The 22375-nt window shown below is 47.0% G+C and overlaps 1 protein-coding gene across 1 annotated transcript in view; it reads right to left on the minus strand.

Annotated features, from left to right (window-relative positions):
- Window positions 1-3276: 3276 nt before the first annotated feature.
- Window positions 3277-22375, minus strand: part of LOC106744182 (fez family zinc finger protein 2-like) — a 32617-nt gene continuing 13518 nt past the window's right edge. The window contains exon 2 of the mRNA XM_014618679.1: window positions 3277-4529. Within this exon, the coding sequence (XP_014474165.1) occupies window positions 3332-4522 (1191 nt within the window). The 5' untranslated portion in view covers window positions 4523-4529 and the 3' untranslated portion in view covers window positions 3277-3331. The remainder of the gene's footprint in view (window positions 4530-22375) is intronic.

Here is a 22375-nt window from a genome sequence, read left to right on the forward strand (position 1 = left end):
GCCGATCAAGCGCGCGTCCAATATCGCCGTATCATCAAATCGAGATGCATTACTGAGATACGGCGCGTCGCGCGTATCGACCGCGAAAGTATTTCAATGACGGGCCGCGTTACGTTGCGAACACCGGGATTCCTCGTTGACACGTAGCTCGAACGACGTTCTATGGAGGACCCGATCCCCGTAACGACCGATAGTATTTGATAAGAGACAGGGTGGCCTCGATGGTCGAATGAGCTCGGATTTAATGGATGGAGGACAGATTCTGCAGATACATCAGAGGACCGGCGCGATATCTCGCGCAAACATCAGGACAGAAGCACGTTGCCCGACCCTCCCTCCTCTCTCTCTCTCTCTCTCTTTCTCTCTTTGCTTCTCTGACCCTCCTCGACGCACTCCGAGCTCCGCGCCCTTCAACCCCAACCACCGACTCCCCTCCCTCCCACTCTTTCACACAGAGTCTATCTTCCTTTGCTGCACTTTCAATCTCTGTTTCACTCTAAATCACGATATCTCCCTCCCGCCCTCCCACTCGCCCTTCCTCTCACTCGCTCAGTCTCCGCTTCGTGTGAGAGGATCGCATCATTTCTAATGGTGGATGACGCGCTGCATTTTCTTTGTCTCTCCTATTTTAACATTCTTCGCTGGTCGGTTGGCTCGCCCTTGCAGTATCATCGATTCCTCACCCTCTCTTCTCTTTCTCGCGCTCTCCCCCCCCCCCTCTCCCACATACACACNACATGCACGCACACATAGGTACATGTACACTTACTCATTCTCGTGATTGTAGAAGATGGGATATCGAGGTAGACGGTGTGCTTAAGGGGCGGTTCTCGCTCGGTTGCAGTTAGATTAGGGATCGCTCGGATGATGTGCCCCAGAGATTAGCGCGCATACACCCTCGTTACGTACATTACGCCGGGGGTTAAGCCTTTTTCCCGCGCGTAATCGATACGCGATTTTATGAGGCTCTCGCGCGATGAACATGTTCCATCTCTTACGCGCACCGGACACGCATCAGAGTAATTCGGGACCGCGAGTTAAATCGTTGGAATTTCATTAAGTTCCTCCTGATCCGGAGTTATTGAATAAAAATACGATAATCTTTCGATTCGTATCAGTAACCCTTCCGGAGGATTAGAATCTTTGCGGACACTCCGACGAGACGGATAAATATGCGTTTCAAAGCGAATCTCAGTAAATTATTTCCAAATCGTCCCCCTCCCTTTTTTATCCCTCAAAATTACAAATTCCATTCGAATTGTGATCTTCTAAGGCTGATCGGCGAATCACATTCTGAAATCACTTTTGGGAGGAATGAGAGAGAGAAATAAAACGACGATTCGCTGGTATCGATAAATTTATTGCATCGGATTGACTCATATTTACAACAGGGACACATACATATGCATTTTCATCTACTCTACCGATTATCTACATATAATCTTTTGTCTTTAGTTATGCTTGATTATTTCCACCGCGATTAATTGCCACTTATCTAGCTCGCACAATACACATACGCAGACAAGAGTCCGTTAGGTCTTTCTTCGTCGAAATAAATGTTTAACGTACGGTGTGAAACAAGCCATTCTTTCATTGTAAATAATCAATTTTGTCTCGTAACGCGGTGTGTTTCGGAATTTATCTCATACACGACGGAATGTGATGTGATTTAGGCTGCTCTTTCAGTCATGAGACGTAAATAAAAATGCATAAATAGATACTCGTGTTTCAATAATAATAATAATAATAATAATAATAATAATAATAATAATAATAATTCTTATAAACTTTCTTGGATTCTATTGCAAAGCTCTTAATGATCGTAGTCGCATTAGTCACGATGATCACGATTTAGCTAGAATAATTACAATAATAATAATAATAGTGATCAACATTTCATTTGCTATCTATGATTCACTTAAAGCTACTATCACACCGATTTATACATTTGCCTAAATGTAGATAGATATGCGGTCAACTTGTAAGATCGCTCCGTACATCCACGTACTTCTTATTTGTAATTTTGCGATACAAAATGTCTCCCCTTAAGCTTCGTGTTCGATTATGTGTATCTATCTTGTTCCAATGTGAAATAGAAATCCTTATGATGCAGTCTTGATCAACCACGAGGATACGCGACTTCTTCTTCGTGTGCTGACAAATGTGTGATACGAATTTGTCGATTCTGTCCAATCTTCGTTACTTATATCGTCAGCAAAATCGAGAAAATCAGAAAAAAGAACGTGAACGTTCATTACGTGACAAACGAATTTTTTCTTATTTTCGCAGTTATGAGATTTTCGCGAGAATTCTCTCTGCATGTAAAACGCATATTCGTGATGAATCTTCCGGCACAAACGCGAAACAATTAACACATAATAGAACTCAATGGCGAATACTCTTGTGAGATCTGGACGAATTTTTGATAAGTCTTTCGGACGATTTCATCGTACTCTCATGGCTCTCTCCATCCATCGGTCTGTCTGTGTCGAGACAGTCCTAATTACAGATCACTTTGCTAATAACTCCCTCGTCCCCTCGTTACGCGCGCAACGTATTTGCTTTTGCACATACAAATATTTACAAATATTTACATATATGATTAATTAGCCCGCAGGAGTCCATTGATGCGGCCGTCAACGCCCGGGAATCAATCATTAAAACCCTTCGCGATTGGCCAAGGGACTAATAGGGGGGCATCTGTGTCTTGTTGGTTTACCTCCCAACGTGCGCTCGATTCCGTTCACGCGGCGAGTTATTTGCATTATCAGATACGCCTGGTGCATATTCCGCAGTTTGACATTGTGTGTTCATCGAAAATATCCCGTCCAAATTATCGCAACCCCAAACGAACGGGCGACCCAACTCTCTGATGAAAGAGTGCGATGCAAATTTCGTCAAGAATTTTTTCCCCTCTTCGACCGCGAGACAGGGGGAACGCCGTGAAAATGAGATCGGAAAAGATAAATCCCCCCCCCCCCGCAACTTCGATTTCGCGCGTTACAAAAATATGTCTCCTCGACGTATCGAAGTAAGAAAATGGAGCGGCAACTTCCCTCTCATTCGCGCCGTCCGTGTCACTCGTGCATCGCGTTCACGCGATTTGCTCGCGCGCGAACGAACCGTCAACGATGAACTTCGGTCGCGCTCGGTCTTCGATCGTCACACGCTTCCCGTCTGCATCAACGAATGCGCGTCCCGCTTCTCGGAGAGCGCGTTCGGCCGCTCACTTGGAGGTCTGGGCCAATTGGCCCACGTCCGCCGAGTAGCAAGGCGAACCGAGAATGAGCGGGTACTGAGTCTTCCTGGGATAGTGCATGTTCTCGCTCTGTCACAACATCTTGCTGAGGGAGTGGTAACTGGTGGATCCGGGCGGGGGGAGTATGAACGGACTGACGATGGAGTGCTCGGGGCCGTGGTAGACCGACGAGTAGCCCGACTGCTGGTTGTGACTCTGGCCCGAGGCGTCCAGCCCGTTGAGCACCGGCGAGCCCGCGTCGTGCAGCTTCCTCATGTGCTTCTTGAGGTCGAAGTTCCTGCAGAAGCCCTTGCCGCAGATCTTGCAGGAGAACGGCTTCTTGTCGTTGTGCGTGTGCATGTGGAAGGTCAGATTGTAGATCTGGTGGAAGGCCTTGTTGCAGATGTTGCACTTGTACGCCTTCTCGCCGCTGTGCGTCAGCTTGTGATTCTTGTAGTTGCCCTTCTGGTGAAAGCCCTTGCCGCAGAACTCGCAGACGAACGGCTTGAAGTTGGCGTGGATGCGCGTGTGGGTGTTCAAGGTGGAGCTGCGGTTGAAGGCCTTGCCGCAGGTGACGCACTTGTGCGGCTTCTCGGCCGTGTGGATGATCTTGTGTCTACAGAGGGTGCTCGCCTGCCGGAAGCCCTTGCCGCAGATCTTGCAGACGAACGGCCGGGCGCCCGTGTGCACCGGCATGTGTCTCGTGAGGTTGTAGTGCGCGTTGAACACCTTCCCGCATTCCGGGCAGGTGAAGGTCTTCTGCTTGTTCGCGGCGGCGAGGTCGCCGCGCGGCGCCGGGCTCTTCTTGCCGCGCGGGTTCTCCGGCGACATGCTCGTCAAGCTCAGCCGCGAGGAGGCCTCTTGGATCGTCGTAGGCGGTGGCGAGCTCTGCGTGACCGACGGCGTCGAGGCCGGGGGCCCCGGGAAAGCCCTCAGCAACGGACTCGGGTAGTACAGCGGGTAATACTTGGACAGTACGGGGTAATGTTGGAGCAGATCCTGATGCCTCAAGGTCGGCACGTACTTCTCGAATGCCGACTTTAGGTGCGCCGAGTACGACGGCGAGGAGATGTTCGGCGGCTGCTGCAGGATCGTCGCCGTCGTCGTCGCCGGCGGAGGCGGCGGCGCCGGATTACTCTGCTCGGTCAGTCGCTTGTCCGGCTCCATGATCTTCGCGATGGAGAAGGTCAGATTGCGGCAGGGCGTCGGGGTGGTCACCCTCTCGGGCGGCAGGCTGGTCGGTGTCTCGGTCGCCATTGTGCTGCCCGTCGCGAATGGTTGCATGGTAGGCCTGCAACGAAAATACTGACCGTCAGACAGCGTTTCCCGGCCGGCAAGGATTTTCATGGTCGAGGGTGAACCGCGGAGAAAGGGGCTCGGAAGAGAACACTCCCCGTACTTAACACCGCCCACCGGCTGATTTCTCGCGCGATTTCGACGCCCCGTCTCTCGTGCGAGGGAAACGTTCTTTGTTCGGAATTCCGTGAGAGATTCTTGCGTATTACCGGGAATAATAATCATAATTCGCCAGCTTTATTTTTGTATCCCTTCTTATCTTCTTCTACTGACAAATCAACACTTCCGCGAGATTATTACAGAAAAATATATGCGAGCATTATTATGTACGGTAAAAAACATTTTGTACTTGTGCTAAAATCGATTCTTGTCCAAGTTTTTGTGTTAAATTTTCACCCGTGTGTCAATTTAACGTTTTGTGTTTATGTTATCTCAATATTTTGTGTTGAGTCGATATTTAACGCATAAAATATAAAGTGTTAAAATGACACATTTTACACTTCGGTGTCAACTGACGTATTAATTTTGTGTTAATTTTTTACATAATATCTGGGTTACTTTTCAACATATTCATCTTGTGTTAAATTAACACAACAATTTGTACCGGCCGTTTGGGACATGTGAAATCTGTTGAACTTAACACCCAATTTTTTTATTGCGTAAGTATTGATTTTTTTCTAACGATTACCAATTACGTTTTCTATTGATGACAGCAGTAATGCGAATACGCGAATCAAATTTATCTCAATTTCGTTTTTCAAACTTAAGCTTACGATTTAATACGATCTAAAAGTAATGCACAAATAGGATTTGCGGTAGCACTGGGGAATCATTCAAGACACGCACAAATTACAAACGCGTCGTTTGTTCATCGACAACGCATTCAGTGTGCACGAGGCTTTACTGGTGGCTCGGAGGGGGTATCCAAATCATGGCGATCAATTTGATGACTTCGAGGGCCGCCGTTACTGGCAATTTTCCCTTCGCAGCCCCTACGTTAGTGTTTTAGCACACATCGACGGAACCCACATGCCAGTAAATCCGAGCGAAACATGTGGTACCGCTATTACATCCACTCAATTGGACCTCGCGTTCATATAGAAAGAAGAACACCGCGCAGTGAGCGACGAGGGTTGGTAAACGTCGGCTTTCAACGAGGAAACTCGGCGATCTGTTTTTGCGCTTTATTTTCTGAATACAGTCAATATTTCGCCATTCTGCACATTATTTAACTGAAACAATCTCTTTCATACATTTTATCCGGGATAATTCACTCCCGACACTTTGATGTCTCGGAAGAACGATTTTTCAAATTATTTCTGTCGAGTTTCTCTCGTGACATATTCACATATCTATAATAAAGATAAAGACAAAGGTATGTATAAAATAACTAATTTTCTATCAGTGTAACATAAATTGACGTCAATACGTTTCAGACATTTGCCGGTGCGAGATGAATTACACCGAATAGAATATCCATACATGCGCGATTTAAACGTGGATTTATGCGCGACAGATGTACATGTGAGCGAACCATTAAGCATATGCAACGCAGAAGCGGGGAATGAATGGCGGAACTGAATGAGACGCGAAATGGTCAGCACAGTTGAAGAGCAAGCTTCCCCGAGGTATCGCGGGAGGTTTGCACGTCGAAAAGTAGAAATGTTTGCTCCGCGGAATGGCGTTATGTTTGGACTTGGAATGACGGCTGGAATTGGATGGGACCTCGTTGACGATCTCACGAAATACCGGCTGCAGGATCCGCGCGACGGTCGCTGAATCTTGATTCAAGATTCATGATAGGGCGAGTCTGGCTGGAATAAGCTCGCGCTTCAGTCGGAGGAACGCATCCGCCATTAAATGTTAAACGAGAAGAAGAAAGAGAGAAAGAGAGAAGCGTTACTTTGTCTCCGCGGTTAATAGGATGAAACTAACATCGACTCTCGCCTGGTTGGGCGCGATTTTTCACGACAACTTGATTCGCCCTAAAAACTTACCCGGCTTTTACTCTTCCCTCTCATCGCGACGTGTGCCATAATACGACGCCCGTCCTTCGGCTCCCCCCTGCGGGGAAACTTTTCCGAAAAGCTCAAAAGAGCGAGCTTTACTGGATGGAACATGACACGGTGGCCCTTCGCAAGCCCCGCCCAACGTCGGCCACCTCTCGATTGTCCCTCGGCCGAAGGCAGCCCTAATAAACGGGAGAGCCCGGTAGGAAAAGCCAGCCCGGGTGTGAGAAGCGGGACTCGAGAAGGGAAAACGACGACCTTCCTCGCACACCCCCCGAAACGCCCCTGCAGCCTATAGAAAAGCGCCGACGTCGACGTAGACAGCGTGTCGCGCGACGCGGCGACGCCAGCTTCAGCGCCATGGAAGGGCGCAACTGTCGGCCGAAGTGTACCGTCGCCGACAAAGGATCACGATTATGTACCACGAAGGCCTATAGGCGCCCTTCAAGGTGAGCTCGAGACAGCCGGCACGTCATCACTCGCGCCACTTTGCGCCCTCGTCGCGCTTTTCTCCGTTTCTCTTCTTCCGCGGGACTCCTCCGTCGGCTTCATTCTTCATCCTCAGCGTCTTCTTCTTAAGCACCGATGGAATCGTTATCTTTTCCGAGTTCGCGTTTCTCCGTCCTGCCGTACGTCCATTTGACCAAGTTCAGGACCGCCTTGCGGGTAGTTCCACCACGTATTCTTCCCTTCGTCTTTCCTATTAATCTTCTTCTTCGATTCCGCGCCGTCTTTGTTTCCATCTGTACCTCTGTCGCACACGCTAACGGCTCTTACTCTTCCTCTCCGCTTCTCCCGGTCAATGCCTCTCGCTCTCGTATTTTTCACCCTGCTATTTTCTCGTTTTCTCACGCGCCCTGTCGTCGCTTCTCTTCTCCTTCGTCGCTTCGCGCGCGCATCGCCTTCTCCGTTACCACGTCTCTCTCCCCGACATTATCCTCGGTTCTCTTCTCACACTCTCCTCATTCACACGCTTCTCCCTCCACCGTCCTCACCCTCCCTCACGCGTCCTCCTTCCCATTCTCACGCTTCTCCCTCCAACTTTCTCTCTCTTCTCTCTCTCGCCCTGTCACTCCTGTGCCCCTCTTTTGCATTCTCTCTCGCGCCGTTCCCTCCGATCTCGTCTCGCACGTTACCTGGAGCTATACTTCATCCTTCTCTTCGGTATCGCGTCAATCCATCTCTTCTTCCAGCTCCCCCACTTCTCGCTTTACTTCACCGTCAGACAGAGACAGACCGAGCCGCCGCCGACGGAGGGGATGAACGAGAACAGATTGGCGGAGGCCACGATCGGTCGCACGAGGGTGCAAGAAGCGAGGGGTGGCGAACCCGCCACGTGGTGGGGGCCAGCATTGTTACAGTACTTAACGAGCGGCCGTGGCAATCAGTATCGTTCCCCGCTGCCGAGACCCGCGGCACCCGGCAATTCTACCAATTTATATCAATCCCGGTCGAAGCATGGCCGACACGCAGCCAGGGACCATTTTGTTTCCTTAATGCCACTCGATCTCATCGACGACACGTCCCACGCGATCACGAACGCGGCCATTTGCTCCTTTCGGAGTCTGATGCACTTTTGCGATCTACCCTCTTCGCAGAATTGAATTTTGAGGAGAAAGAATCGCGTTTCGCCAGGCGACTTATCATCGAACATCAAAATACGAAACCAACTTTAAAATATATATACCAACGAAATAAGTGTGCTATTTATCCCTAATGAGATATCGAAATTAATGTTATCAAATTCCGGTGCCCGGTTTATCTTCAATACTACCCGAGTCTTTCGGGCATTATCTGAGTACCCAGTCACCATAAGTAGTGTACATTGTACCTTAGAAACAACTTAAAGGCAAAATCACGTAAGTAGACGTTGCAAGAATTGATAACAGAGCAACAATTAGTGGTGTCAATTCCAGGTACCGGGTATAGAAACACATACTGACAGCACCAGTCGAGATAGGAATTGAAAAATATAAATTATAATGCCTTGGCAGCTAAAAAACATGTATTGTGCGATAGCAGAATAGAAGCGTGCCAGCATTCGATTATTCGCAGCTGCGCTGACGAACACAGGTGTGCGCAATCGGCATAGAAAGTTTTCAGTATTTGAAATACGGCGCGCGCAATACGTACATTCATATTGCGCGTGTATTTTCAGAATTCACTGTGAAACTGTAAAACTTCTTCCCTCGTTTCCTTCTAGCCCTCATCCCCTTCGCGCGATCGACGTATAGGTGTACGGTTTCGTTTGTTACGCGCGAAGTCTATTATTCATTTAATAGTTATTTAAATAAACACATACGCATACTTTTCTATCCCCTCATGCGTGTAAAAAAAGAGCAAGAAATACGCAGAAATGTGTATCTTGAGCGGTCTCGAGTGATGTCCTAAACCGATACAAAGAAGCGGCATTTTGAAGCGTAAAAAATGGACGGAGTAAGGCGAACTTAACATCGGGAAATATTCAAAGCGGGCGCTACAAATAAATCTTGCACAAAAGACGCGCGTTCTACGCGATGGCAAAGGTCGCTTTCGTGACCGGCTCGATAATGCGGCAACCCCTTCGCGAGCGAGCGATCTATCGCGGCAGGGATTAAATCGCAGGCGCTAAATGTACAAAGTTTACCGATGTGGTTACAAACGATCCGAAGAATCCAATCACCTCCAGTAAACTATTAGCGGCGATGAGCGGATAGCTCCGTACTTAAAGAAAGTTGAAGGGGTTCGAAGGAACTTGAAATGGCTTTGCAAATTTACCCGTCTCGTTGTCAGTCTGCTAATTACCTTTCTCCACCACTCTTCAGCTCGCCTCCTTCACCCGACGACTAAGATTTCGCTCTCTCTCTCTCTCTCTCTGTCTCTCTCTCTCTCTCTCTCTCTCTCTTTTCGTAAGCTTGTCTACTCTCTATCATAATCCAGAAAACAATTAAGAGATTACACTCAACTGGACGTCGCTTCACCGTCGCTTTATCATGAGATACTTTTTAAACCCGTTGCCCGACTTGCAAATGCGACCGTCTGAGGATCGTTCGTTGTCTTTCTTCGGGTTTCTTCGAGTCTGTTGTGATTAATGCAGTAAGGATAAAAGAGAACGACGTTGCCCTTATCGCTACATCGCGCTATTTACATGTCCCTTTCTTGAGTCATTTGCAGATCACAACGCACAATCGAATAATAAATATCGCAATAATGAAACATTGCGTGCAGCATTCGTTCAATTGATTCCAGATACCTTCACTGAAAAAAGTTCCACTGAAATTGTAGTCATTTTCAGCCTCGAGTGTATCTTCCCCTAGTTTTAACCCAGAACAATAGTAGCACACGGAGAAAGCTCAGTCCCTGAATAGGGATCAGATGAAGAGTCAGAGACAAGAAGTGATATCTTTGTTACCGCGACTGAAAACATTTATGGTTTCAGCTGCAGAAAATCGCTGCAAAAAAGCTGCTAAAAATCGATTGAGACAACTCAGGGCAATTGTCCAAGTACGAAACTTCCTATAGGAATCTTTCTGTTCTTATAATAAAGTTTTGTCTGATTCCCCAGACAAATTCAAATACACCAACTTATTTTCTGCGTGTGGCAATACATATGTGAGATGATTATCACTGACACTATAGAAACACTTACTGGAAAAATAGTTCTCCTGATTACGATACTTTCACTTATAAATTATAGGTTACACACATTCCGAAAATTGTGTTTTACACATTCAGTGTTTTACACATAATCGTCTTTACAAGAGATTGCGCAATTCGCACAATGAGGAGGCAGATAATCCGCACAAGAGGAATTGCAATCGACAGTGTTTTCACGGACGTGTTTCCAAAGACGCGCATCTAGATAAAATGGTTGACCCCGAAACACCAGGCGCAGCGATTCGAATCAGTGGATCCCCCGTATGAACATCCTGGAATAAGAGGGTGAAAGTGGGCGGATAGGGATTTCGCGTGTACAAGCTGCATCAATCACCACGGCCTTCTCCGAGTATACCTGCTCATGAACTCAGACGCATATCGCTCTTCACTGTTAAGTGGCGATAAGGAAATAAGGCAGGCCGGAAAATTCCTTGCTCGACTTTTTCCATGAACTGCGACCCCCGTCCCGACGTATCGTCTGTCAATTTAGTCTGCACTCTTCAAGAACACGACGCACTTTGTACATTTCGAATATATGTATGTAATGTAACGCATATGTAATAAAAAAATATCGCGTGTATCGCGTATTAATAAATTGCAGAAACAATTTTATTTATCTTGAATCTTATCAATACTCGCGACATAATTAATTAATATAAATTTTAATTAATATAAATAGTGCACAATATACATAGATGGTGCGTCTTGATTACTTAGAATTATATTATAGAATACTTTAGAAAAATTGCACGCAGAAAAGGAGAGGATCTCTCTTAAAAGGAGATGCCAGAAATTCTTAAAATTGTCTTCCTTCCGTATCAAGCCCATTAGCAAATCCTCCCTCATTGTTCCATCCCCAACAGTCAACCTTCCGTGATACGGCGCGTGAACGGTTGACATATAATTAGCATTCGGAGCAACGAAGGCTCGGCTGAGGATGACAGGAGGCACAATGCATGCCCCCTTGGTTTGTCCTCTGTCCCATAACTCGGCCACAAACCCGCCCTTCGTGTTCCGTTCAGTCGGCGAGTGCGTCACGTAAGCCGTTTCAGAATTAGTCGGCTTAATCGTCCATAGGATCATACTTTCGGTTTCGGGAATCGCAAACGCGTGCGAAAATCCCGACGTCACGAAGAAGAATTTTGCAGAATTCAAAATTACAATAATCTAATTTGATATTTCTCCCATCCTCAGTTCTGGAAAAAGCGAATCCGTAAATATTTATAATATAAGGCAATATGTTTTAATATGCGAAACATTCTTTAACTCTTTACAAGGGATCTTAAAAAGTTCTCTTAAAAAAATCATACTTCGAGATGAATGTACATACAATAAGAACGGAAATAAGAACGGAAGTAAGGACGGAAATTGACTTTCGATGAAACTTTCGAGAACGTATTAATGCAAGTGCAAGTACAACGCAATACATAATGTCCTTGCGTAAATCGAGACGAACTGGGACTGAATTTCGAAGTTTCACGTTATGAGGAGGGTCCGTGGAGGGTGATTTAAAGTTAATTGGAGAGCGACGGTGGCGGCGTGGGGTACGGAGGAATAAATTGCGAGTCGGCGAATCAGGGGGGTTGGTGTATTCCGACGGTATTCCGGATTAAGTCGTTCGGTTATATACCGTTTACATTGCGTCCCGGCAGTCTCTCCCGAATCATTCGGGGGAATTGCTTAATTTTAAGAAAGTTCCCGGTAGGTTTACCAAGTTGGACTTTGACATCCGACCAGCGGATTTGAGGACGCGCGTCATTGAGTGCGACTTACAATTCGCGATTATCACTTGGAAAAATATAAGAAGATTTAATTACAAATGTTGTTTGCCAAGAAACCCGTGAAATGTTTCCGACTCAGATCGATGTTGGACACGGAAAAATTTTATCAATTATCCGATATTTTCTCGTGGAAAATTCTTCCTCGTGCGCTCATTAGCAAATACTATCCCCTCTCAATTTCCATTAAAATATTTGCCTTCTCGCGCGATCTTTGATTCTTCAAAATTTTATTCTCGCAAAATTCTCGTAAATTCTCGTGCAAATGATTTTGCCACGTTCGGATAATTAGAAATAAATAAAAAAACAAAAAGAGAGAGAGAGAGAGAGAGATGATGAAAATTGTGATGCTCTACATGTCGATGAAAATGGCGAGTCAAAAAACGAAATTTCGGCCGCTTTTAAACGAATCGCTCGAGCCGCACATATGAGCAAACGTTAAGGGTCGGAAAAAAATTGGTGCCCACGTGCGTGCCCGGATGAATGCGAGCGGCTTTGCAAAATGGCAACGGGTCCCGCTGGGCTCGATATGTGCGCCCGGAATTCACGGTGTTCGACATGTCGTCGAGTCGAGCCGAGTTGGCGGGGGGTTCACAGCTGCGCAGTCTACGGGGGGTTAGTGTTCTCTCCCACCCGGACTGTTACAGCCCCCGTTGGAACACCGGAGGCACCTCGTTATCACTGATTCTTTCTTCTCGTTCTTCCCTTTAGCCGAACCTCCGCGACCGCTTGCCTTCATAATCTCGCGCCCATAAGCGCATTTCTGTTTGCACGAGGAATTAAATTCACAATGCGTAATTTATGTCAACGTCGACGTAGCTACGTGCGTGCAACAGCACACCCACTTGCTTATCTGTAAGTTAAAGTAGGATTTGGGACTCGAGGAGACTCAAAGACTTGAAGAATATGCACGTAAAAGAAAAGAACTTGAAGAATATGCGGAAAGAACTCAGTCCCCGCAATTGAATAGGGACCAGATGAAAACTCGGTGACGAGAAATAATATCTTTGTTACCGCGATTGAGAATATTCAGCTGCGTTAAAAGTCGGTTGAGACAGCTGAGAGTAATTTGTAATTATTGACTGAGCATAAATTTCTCACAGAAATCTTTCCTATAACTAAATTTATGTCTAGTTTTCGGGCGACACTGAGAGAAATCTCGCGAAATTTATAGTTATTTTCGGTCTCAATTATATCCTTTTTCTTGGTTTTCACCCAGAAATAGCAGTAGGCATCGTGCATACAAGACTATTATCATTGATATTAAAATAACGTTTATTGCAATTCCCTTGACTATAATTCTTTCACTTACACGATTATAGTTACAAGTGCCGGAAATATTTTTCTCACTGAGCGGTAAATTCAGTCACGGAACTGTTTCTTCCGTGTGGACTGGATCGAAAAACTGAATTGCTGAAGTTGACGCGCAAGTTCCGAAAACTTGCGGTGACGCCGAAATGAAATCGGTCAGATTTCGCAAAACGAGTGATTTGTCCACATTTCGTCGTCGTTACGCGCTGTACAAGCGCAAGCTTATCTTATCATGTTACTACAATGTGAGTTAATATTAGCCAGTCGTCGTGTTAAGCAGACTGAGCAAAGACGTCGCAGGTGCAACCATGATGCACACGAGCGGCAGAAAGATGAGCGTGTCACCGTCAAACGACGTCGCCGCGTCTGATCTCACCGCACGCGTATGTGCTTCGCTTCATTATCGTCCGGGCGCTGTTTAAACGCGAATTGACGCTTGCGTCCGCGCATCGTTCCTGCCGGTTGCGCGCGCTCGAGCGCTTATCAATTCGTCGATTTCGCATTTTCGGGAGCATTGTGTTAGCCCGATGTCATTTATTATCACACGAACGCACATTGTTTCGACAAAATAGCCCCACACTGAGAAAGAGATGTTCGATATCTGCAATTATAATCGTACAGGTGAAATCCACGGTGGATTTCTATACGGATTTTCACACGCCATGTAAATTCCTAAGTGGATTTTTAATATCTTATATGGATTCACATGAGTTCCTTGGGATTTCCGTGGGAATCTACCTGGAAATGTTCAACAGGCATGCATATCGCTTCTATTATTTTTATGGTTAAAACTATAAGAGGAGTATATAATGGGAGGTATCCCGAAAATAACTATAATTTCTTTCATCGTGTACTCTTTGCACACCGCGAATCACCTGCTGCATCAGAGTCGAAATTCCTTCGCGGCCAACAAGGTCGAGTGTCTCGTTCATGCAGCCGCTGACATGTTGATCGGCGAGTTAATTTTCTTCGTACAAAAGTTTAACTGATGATTGAATCACCAAAGACGCGGTAAATAAATGTTATTCGAAACATGCGTGCCTTTTGTCTTTTTATCTCGCTTCGTCGGCTCTCTATCGGCCCGATTTTCCAAATATAATTAATCACTTCACACTTCATATATAACTTAAAGAGATACGGTGGTATTGTAACCGGTGACCGTCACGGTATCCATCACTTTATCGACCGGAACCACTGGTACACCTGGTTTCGATACGATTTCAGCACTTTTCTCTCGATACAGTTCAGAACACAGCCGATGTCTAGTATGAAATCTTAACGCCTGGGAATTATGAAAAAAAATGTTCCGTCGAACATCTGCTACGTTCCAAGCTATATCGGGAAAAAAGTGTTCAAACCGCACAAAAACCGATTTCACATTTTAGTGAATAATCCAGCCGGTAACGAACTAATAACGAGCTAGAAAATTTCATCTAGTCCGGCTACTAACTTTCGATTCATGTTCCCATTATGACCATATATATATATATATATATATATATTTATACTCGGATATGTGCCTCCACTGTCCCGAACTTGGTGACGCACGTATCCCTTAGCCAAGCGTAACCACCTCAATTTCCTTGCCCGATATCATCAACACCTTAAATTTCATCGCACGAAATATGCGCTGCCAATGTCACGATCTCGTAATCCGCCGTCTCTGATGATATCTGCGCGTAAATTCGCTCGGCGGTCGATCCGCCGAAAGATACGTGCTAAATTTGTCGCAGTATTCGCCCGGCGTGTATTCGCGTGCCGGTAAAACCGCGTCGTAAACGCGCCACCAACCGTGGGCTCCCGAGCGACTAATTGCGCCCGCGATCTCTCCCTCTCCCCCCTGCCGCACTACCTTCGACGCGGAGAGATGCGTAAATTCTGACGAGAACCGTTTAAGCGCGAAAGTACACGTGCCGGTCGCTGACGCATGTGGACATCGTGCCGCGCCGTGTCACGCTGCGCCGTCCGCGCTCGCTTCGTATTTTCGGCGTCGCGCGTGTTCCGCGTCCCGCTCACAATGGCCCAGCGCGACGGTAACTCGAGACCGTCGGCCTTCCATAATGACGATCGCCGCGCGCTATGACGATCATAATAGTCGCGGCGAATAATGAGTGGGATAAAAGTCAGGGAAACAATTGCGCCGCCATTGTCACTTCGTCGCCCATTCAGACCACCCTGCGGCGGTGCGGCCGCTTTCGTCACGCACAATTCGCCGTCGGTCCCTCCGCGGACGAAGCCGGAATTGGAAATTTCCGTGACGCCGGGAATAACGCTGGATTGGGAGAGATCGTTAATACGTGCGAACACGCTCTGATCAGCACGGTGATATTTAGCGATTTATTCAAACGCGTCTCGTTAAGTATGATGTAAAGCGGGCGGTAAAAAGTTTCGCGTTGAAAATATCCACTGTAATTGCGGCGTTGCTTGGACATGGGAAGTGTGTTGAGAAATATATCAATATAATGTGAAATTAACACATTCACATTGTCGGCATATGTTTGGGTCACGCGTTCGTGGAAAATCAAGTTTTACGAAGAAACTTCGAATCTAGACAGTGGTCTTACGAATGATAGTGTTTTACTTCACCTGGGTGGGTTCATTTAACGTAGCGTTGAAATGTCGGCTCGGAACGGAGGCTACTTTGTAACTTGTTCAATTTCGAATTGGACGAATTCTCGGACGATCGGGCGCAATTTTGCGCGTTATTGTGCGCGCGGGCACCTCTTTCTTCGGAGAGAGGAACCCATCTTCTCCCCGTCGCGCGTTTCCAGTCATCTTCACCAAGCCGGGTGAGACAATGGAGCGACGAAAAAGGGGTTTCGTCGCGCGACGAGCGCGCGTACACAACGCACGGGGGCGTACGATCCCGCGTCGCTTCCGCTCTCGGCATTGAATCGCGCGATCTCGATTCTCGAATAAAGAATGGAAGCAAAACCCGATACCCGATCACGGGGGGACGTTGCAAAGGTGAGCCGGACCGGTGCCGGAAGTCTCGCGTGCCATTTGCCTCGCACGATATACTTATACGCGTCTTCGGCAATCATGGTAAGATGAATGGAGAGCTCCTTGAGTGGCGCGTGCCGGCTGCCACCGGATTGTACATCGGGAGAGACGATGTGCAGTCTGGGAAGGACAAGCAGCGTCTCCGGCATAAGATCTCTACGGGGGGTGTTCGAAAAATGGGCTCGGAGCACTTGGAAGGCGTACAACGCCACTCACCAAGCTGAATCGGGAGTGCTTAGTTAACGTGAGTCGAAAATTCGACTTTGTCTTTGTTAAACCCTTTTCGTGGTAATTACGTCTCCAAGACGCTTGCGCTTTTGCGAGGCAAACGTTGCCGGCCACAAACCTGACTTGACCTTATTATTTTGTGACAGCGAAATCTTTAAAAGAATTCTGCGAGATTGCGTACGTACAAAATTCGGACAGAAATCATCTCAGAGGAAGAACAAATTTGTATGTTGTCTTAGCAAATAGCCAGACACACAGGGTGGTTTCTCAAGTGCCATGCAATTTTTCAGGATTTTATTTTATGAAGAAATGAACATATTCGCGTGAACTTTTCTTCAGAGTGTTGATAATGTGCGATTTTCTATTTCTTTTGTACGAATAAAGTAACACTCGCTTCTTGATATTACGCGCGATCAAATTCTGGAAATTTTACACCGTTCTGTCGTTACCTGCTATTGTGAATTAAAAGCGTCTCCGTCGCGACTTTTATCGCTCAGTAATGCAAAACACGGAGAGCTCACGGCACGGTTTAGTAATTCTTCATTTCGTGATAGGCGGAAGGATAAAAGGCGAGTGGTCGGGACGCGTTCTAAGACAGGTTGAATCGAGGATACTTCAATCTCCGAAGGTGTTCGATGATCGATTCGAGTAGTCGTGGGGACCCTCAATAGCGGCTTAGTTGCCGAGGAGTGTGTTGCTGGCGGATTTGACGTGCTTATCAATGGATCGCCGACGTAATAGGCTGCACGCACCCCAAATCGAGCACATAACTGATATCTGATAAGGAAGCAATAGCCGTGACGATATTTGCGTGCGGCTATTCGCATTCACGTCGAATATCCTTCGTCGGCTGTGATATCGCGCAGTAACTTGGGAAACACGAAACAATTCCAAGAATAGACGCTACTAAATCTTGTTCGGTGTGTACGTGTGTCACGTATACTCAGAATTCTCTGCCACGGAAAGAAGTTCCCATGACTTCGCACCGATATAAAGGTGCAGAAGTGAATTTTAAATTTACACGTACCGGAAGAAACCCCATTAAAATAATAGATATTTGCGGCCTCAGATATATCTTCTTCTGATTTTAATCCGAAACATAGTGACAGTAACTCGCGTGTAAAATTATATATCACTGACGCTACAATAACACTTACTATATATGGAAAAAACGGTTCGACTGAACATAATTTTTTTCAACTCATGCATGATTACAGGTACAAATGCGAAAATTTGTCTTTCAGCGTGCGAAATTCGAGACTCTTCCTCGGAACGTCCTTCGTCTCGCTCGTGTTCGATTATCTTCAAAATATTCTTTCGCCGGGGACGTTTATTATCGCCGCGATGACACTCCGATGTCTGCCCGGGCTCTTAATCCCTTATTCTTTTCTGGAATAAGCAGAAGAAGAGACGATTCCGGCGGGACGGAGCGCTGGAAAGAACTGGTCCGATGGCTGGCATCTGCCACCCCCAACCCCCGGGGGTTTCTGCCGTCGGTCTCAGAAGCACGGAACTCTCGCGAGTGGCTTGGACGGCTCAATGCCTTTAACCGTCCTCCTAACCGCCCCTGAGAAACCAGCCCTCCTACCACGCGGCTTTATTCTATCGCGAACCACTGCATGGCGCTTTTCATACAAGATTATATAGGATATTACACGTTAAATGTCACAATTTAACCCCTCGGGCTACGTCGTCGACCGGAGCACCGAAGAAATCTTGCGGAAATGATTTCAACGGAGATATGCCGTCGAGGGAACTGCCGAATAAATTCCTAACATCGTATCCGTCGCGTGATGGAAAAATGCAAAATTTTCTCGGATTTCGACCGCGAGATGAAGACAAACCTAAGTAATTTGCGATAGAACCGTGTTCGAGAAGAAACGCTTCCGACGAAGTTGATCTCGACGTATGTCGTTGAGAACGTGATTTTAACCGCAGATCAATTTTAAGTATCGTTGTTGCCCGTTAAAAAATCTCACGAGTCAGAAAGACGATATTTACAGGAGATTGTGAACTGGTTCTGCATTTCAACAGCCAAGTTTAGTTGTATATTTCCCATTTACGAGATCGCATCCTCCACTTTTCCCAGTTTTTCATGAACAACTCTGAGAATTGATTAGCGAAGGAGAATCCGATCGCGCGTACGGCGTGCTCCCGCAATTAATAGGTAGAATCGAGCTGGCTGCGTTTCAGCGTTCTTATTATTCAGCCGAGGTATTTCGAGGCCTATCCGCGATTTGACTCGGGCGAAGCCGTAAATCGGTGTCAAATTGTCGGGCAAATAGAGGGCGGGGACGAGAGCTGGCGGGTGACATAAAAAGGCCTTATGCACAGCGTATGGCTCCGCGGTCGTTCCCCCAATTTGGATCGAAGCGAAGGCAGCTGGCCCGTTTTGTGAATTCCATTTGAATAATTCCCGGTCGTCGGCGCGTGCCGCCGAGTCGCCCGGACCTTCTCCTGGAGCCTCGCGCCAGGTTGGTCTTTCCGCGGTATCGCAGCCTTCATTGGTCCACCTCGCGGGGAACACGTGGCCGGATGTCGGTGTACCTTCCGTACGTTTCCGTTCGTCGAGGAATAATACCGTCTCGCCTGCAACTCCTCCTCCGATCGGCACTCTTTTGTGCGTCTCAGGGGTCCTTGCAGTCTCGAGATTCACGCAAAGGCGGTGCCTGGGGGTCTTAAGAGTATTCTAATGCCCTTAACGACCCAGCCGCTCGGCCTTCTTCGTTTTCACCGACTGTTTACGGTGAGAAGTTTCGCGAGTCAGTGACCTTTCGCCAAGGCCCCTCCGTGTAACGTATGACTCGAACACTGAGAGGAATCCCATTAAAATGATAGCCATTCTCGCCGCCTCGACTATATATCTTCTTCCGGTTTCAATCCAAAATAGCGATAATAATATGTACGTTATTATCATTCTAACGAAATTATTTGAGCTCCGCCGCTTTCTCCTCCACACCATGTTCGCGATTTCAATCTCGCTAGAAACGTCAAGCTCTGTTTCTCTCTCCAAGCGCCGAATTCGATTGTGGTCTCGAGAGGGGGGATCGAAGAAGCGACGGCAGGATACGCCTATAATCAAAGTGACCACTCGACAATTTATGTGATAAATGGCGGAGGGTCGAGGAAGGGGGATGCGGTCTACGTCGACGGAGGTGAGAAGTTTATTTAAGACCAAATCATCCTTCGTCGATTAAGGTAAGAGAGGGTGCGTGCACGAGGCGACAGTGAGTTTGCCGGGGAGAGGAGGGAGGAGAGGGGTTGGTACGTGTTATTGCTTGTATTGTGGCGCGGCCCCTCGAGCAGCCGGCAGGGGTTGGTTTTAGTCGACAAACTCTCCCCGGAGATTTCAAACTTCTCGTTCGCCCTCAAACGGAATGACGGGACGCGGACTTCGGGATGCGGCCGGAGCTACTTGTCGGCCAATACGAGGCCAGCGTCATCAAGTGCGGCGTGAATCTTACGCTCGTGTTATTTAGACAGCACGGAAACTTCCCCGTCGCACGGGATATTAGAGAACACTCTTGTCTCTTCCCTCGTCTGGAGTCTCTTCGAGAACGGCCAAGTCGCGGACGGGAAATTTAGAACGAGAGCATTGAGAAAAGAAGTTCTGATACCTGTAACGATAATAATAAAATAATAATAATATTTCTTTACTGGACGTTAAAACATTACAGAATCTTGAAGTATCGAAGACGTTACGGTTGGGAGCGACAATCAGCTGTACAGCTGGTTTTACCGCCGTGTTTAAATATATACAAATAAATAATGATATTTAGAAAGTAAATGATGTTACGTAAATAATCATATGAATCAGAGAATTATAATTAGGAGAAGCACTTTTATAGCTGAGGCCGAAAAGGAATTATAATTTCAATAGGGCTTCCCTCAGCAATTAATCACCGTGTGTGATCTGTAAGAAAGTAATCTTTAAGTGATCTCGAGTTTCAGACTCGTGTAGTCCGCTTCTTAAATTCGACGTCGCGCGTATAGCGGGTCGCGTAAATTACGGAGGGACTTCCCTCTTGTCAGGAACGCTCGGAAGCGCGTAGAATTAGAGGGGCAGGGGAGGGGAGAAGGGGCGGATTCTGTCATAAATTCCGACTTAATAAAGTAATCTCCGAACGATCGCGACGCTATCGAGACGCGTCGCGCAATCCGATTCGCAGCGGCGCGCCGGCTCCCACGGAAACGCGTCGGCGTCGTAAATATTTTTCCGAGCCGACGCATACCACTTCGCACCTTCCCGACAGGTCCGACCGGGCCGAAATTTCCCGGGCAACCCCTCGTTTGCATTAATTATCTGTTACGTATCCTCCGTTGCGCGTAATTGCGGATGCACACGCACAGTCGGGCGCTCACTTGCGCGCGCGCGCCCGCGCACACCCACACTCGCCCGGTATATCTCGTTATATCAATCTTGTTAAGTGAGCAATGCATATGCTTACGCCGCCGGAAAGTTTTCGACGAACGGAGCAGGCGGGGGCGTACAATGCCCACTGGGCATTACGTTCTTTTTATGCATATATATGCATATCGTATGCGCGCGTACGGACCGACGGACGGACGCGGAACGGCGGCCACCGGTCGCGCGAGAGAGGCCGGATATAAACACCTGCCCATCACGGCCGCCTTTACGGACCCGGGCGAGCGCGCGCGTCCACGTGCATACGCGGCAGCCTTCGGGCCTTTAAGTCCTTTAACGGGGGAGTATAGGGAAATTTATCGGCGAAGGTGCCGCTACGAAACGTTTATGACCCGGTGCGCGTTAACGATACCAATTAGGTGCCAACAAAGCCGAACAATGTTGTTACAACTTACGCGCACACAAGGCGATACGCGGTGCGCGTGCGCGCATGGTAGTATCGAGTATACAACCGGCGCGGGAAAGATTATCGACCGATACGCCGGATACGACGTCATTGTTGCAGTTACGGGGGATGTTTATGGCGGATGTAACGCGGCCGAAGCCGGACGACGGCGGCCGAATTCTTGGCGCGTCATGACAGCTGTTGGAATGATGCTCGAGTAGGCGATGTCTATCGCGGATAGTAGAGGAAGCGAGCGTAAGTAAGCGATAAGGGCGGATGAATTAATAAAGCCGCAATCCTCCGTCTGGAAACGTCTTTTGTATAGCCGTATAGGCATCCTGTGCGATGCATTTCTCATGTAGTATAATTTGTGTTACGCAATGCGATTTTCAGGCGGACAATTACAAAAAATATCGATACGCAAACGGTAAGAAAATACATTTCTTTCCTAATCTAAAGCAAACGCGTGTATATTAATATTTTTTTATAACCGTGATTTTTTTTCTGTCAATTTATACTAACCTTTATATAACGATGATTTATTAGATACGTATAATTTATTAATAATATCATTATAATAATATAATTAAAAATTTCTTAATATAATTTTTTTAAAACATAGGAAACTTTCATCACGTATGGAACGATTTTCTATGTTAGCAACAAGAGTTCACAAAAGTCATATTTTATTTTCAAGTATGCACCCATTTTATTTGCCATTTATGCCGAGGTATGCAAAAATCCCGATGGTTGATACTCCCCTAAGACACAAGGAACCTCATTCGAGTTTTGAAAAGCACTCAGTTCCTGAGCAGCCAATCTTATCTGATGCCAAGAGCTGATTGATATCTCGATATAAGCTCGAGAGAGGTGTTCGAGACTCATCCACCATAAGCCACCCCCATCGGCTTTTATGAACTACGCGAAGGGCGGTGCTGAACATTTAGTGCCTCGGAGGTAGGTACACATTTAATCATAATCTAATATTTAAAAGGTAATTTCACGGCCTGTTTACTTCGTGCAATCCGCCTACCCTTACATCGCTCCATTCTCTTCCCCCTTTGT

The sequence above is a fragment of the Dinoponera quadriceps genome, unplaced genomic scaffold, assembly GCF_001313825.1.
Source record: "Dinoponera quadriceps isolate SergipeBrazil2010 unplaced genomic scaffold, ASM131382v1 scaffold707, whole genome shotgun sequence".
Taxonomy (NCBI): Eukaryota; Metazoa; Arthropoda; class Insecta; order Hymenoptera; family Formicidae; genus Dinoponera; species Dinoponera quadriceps.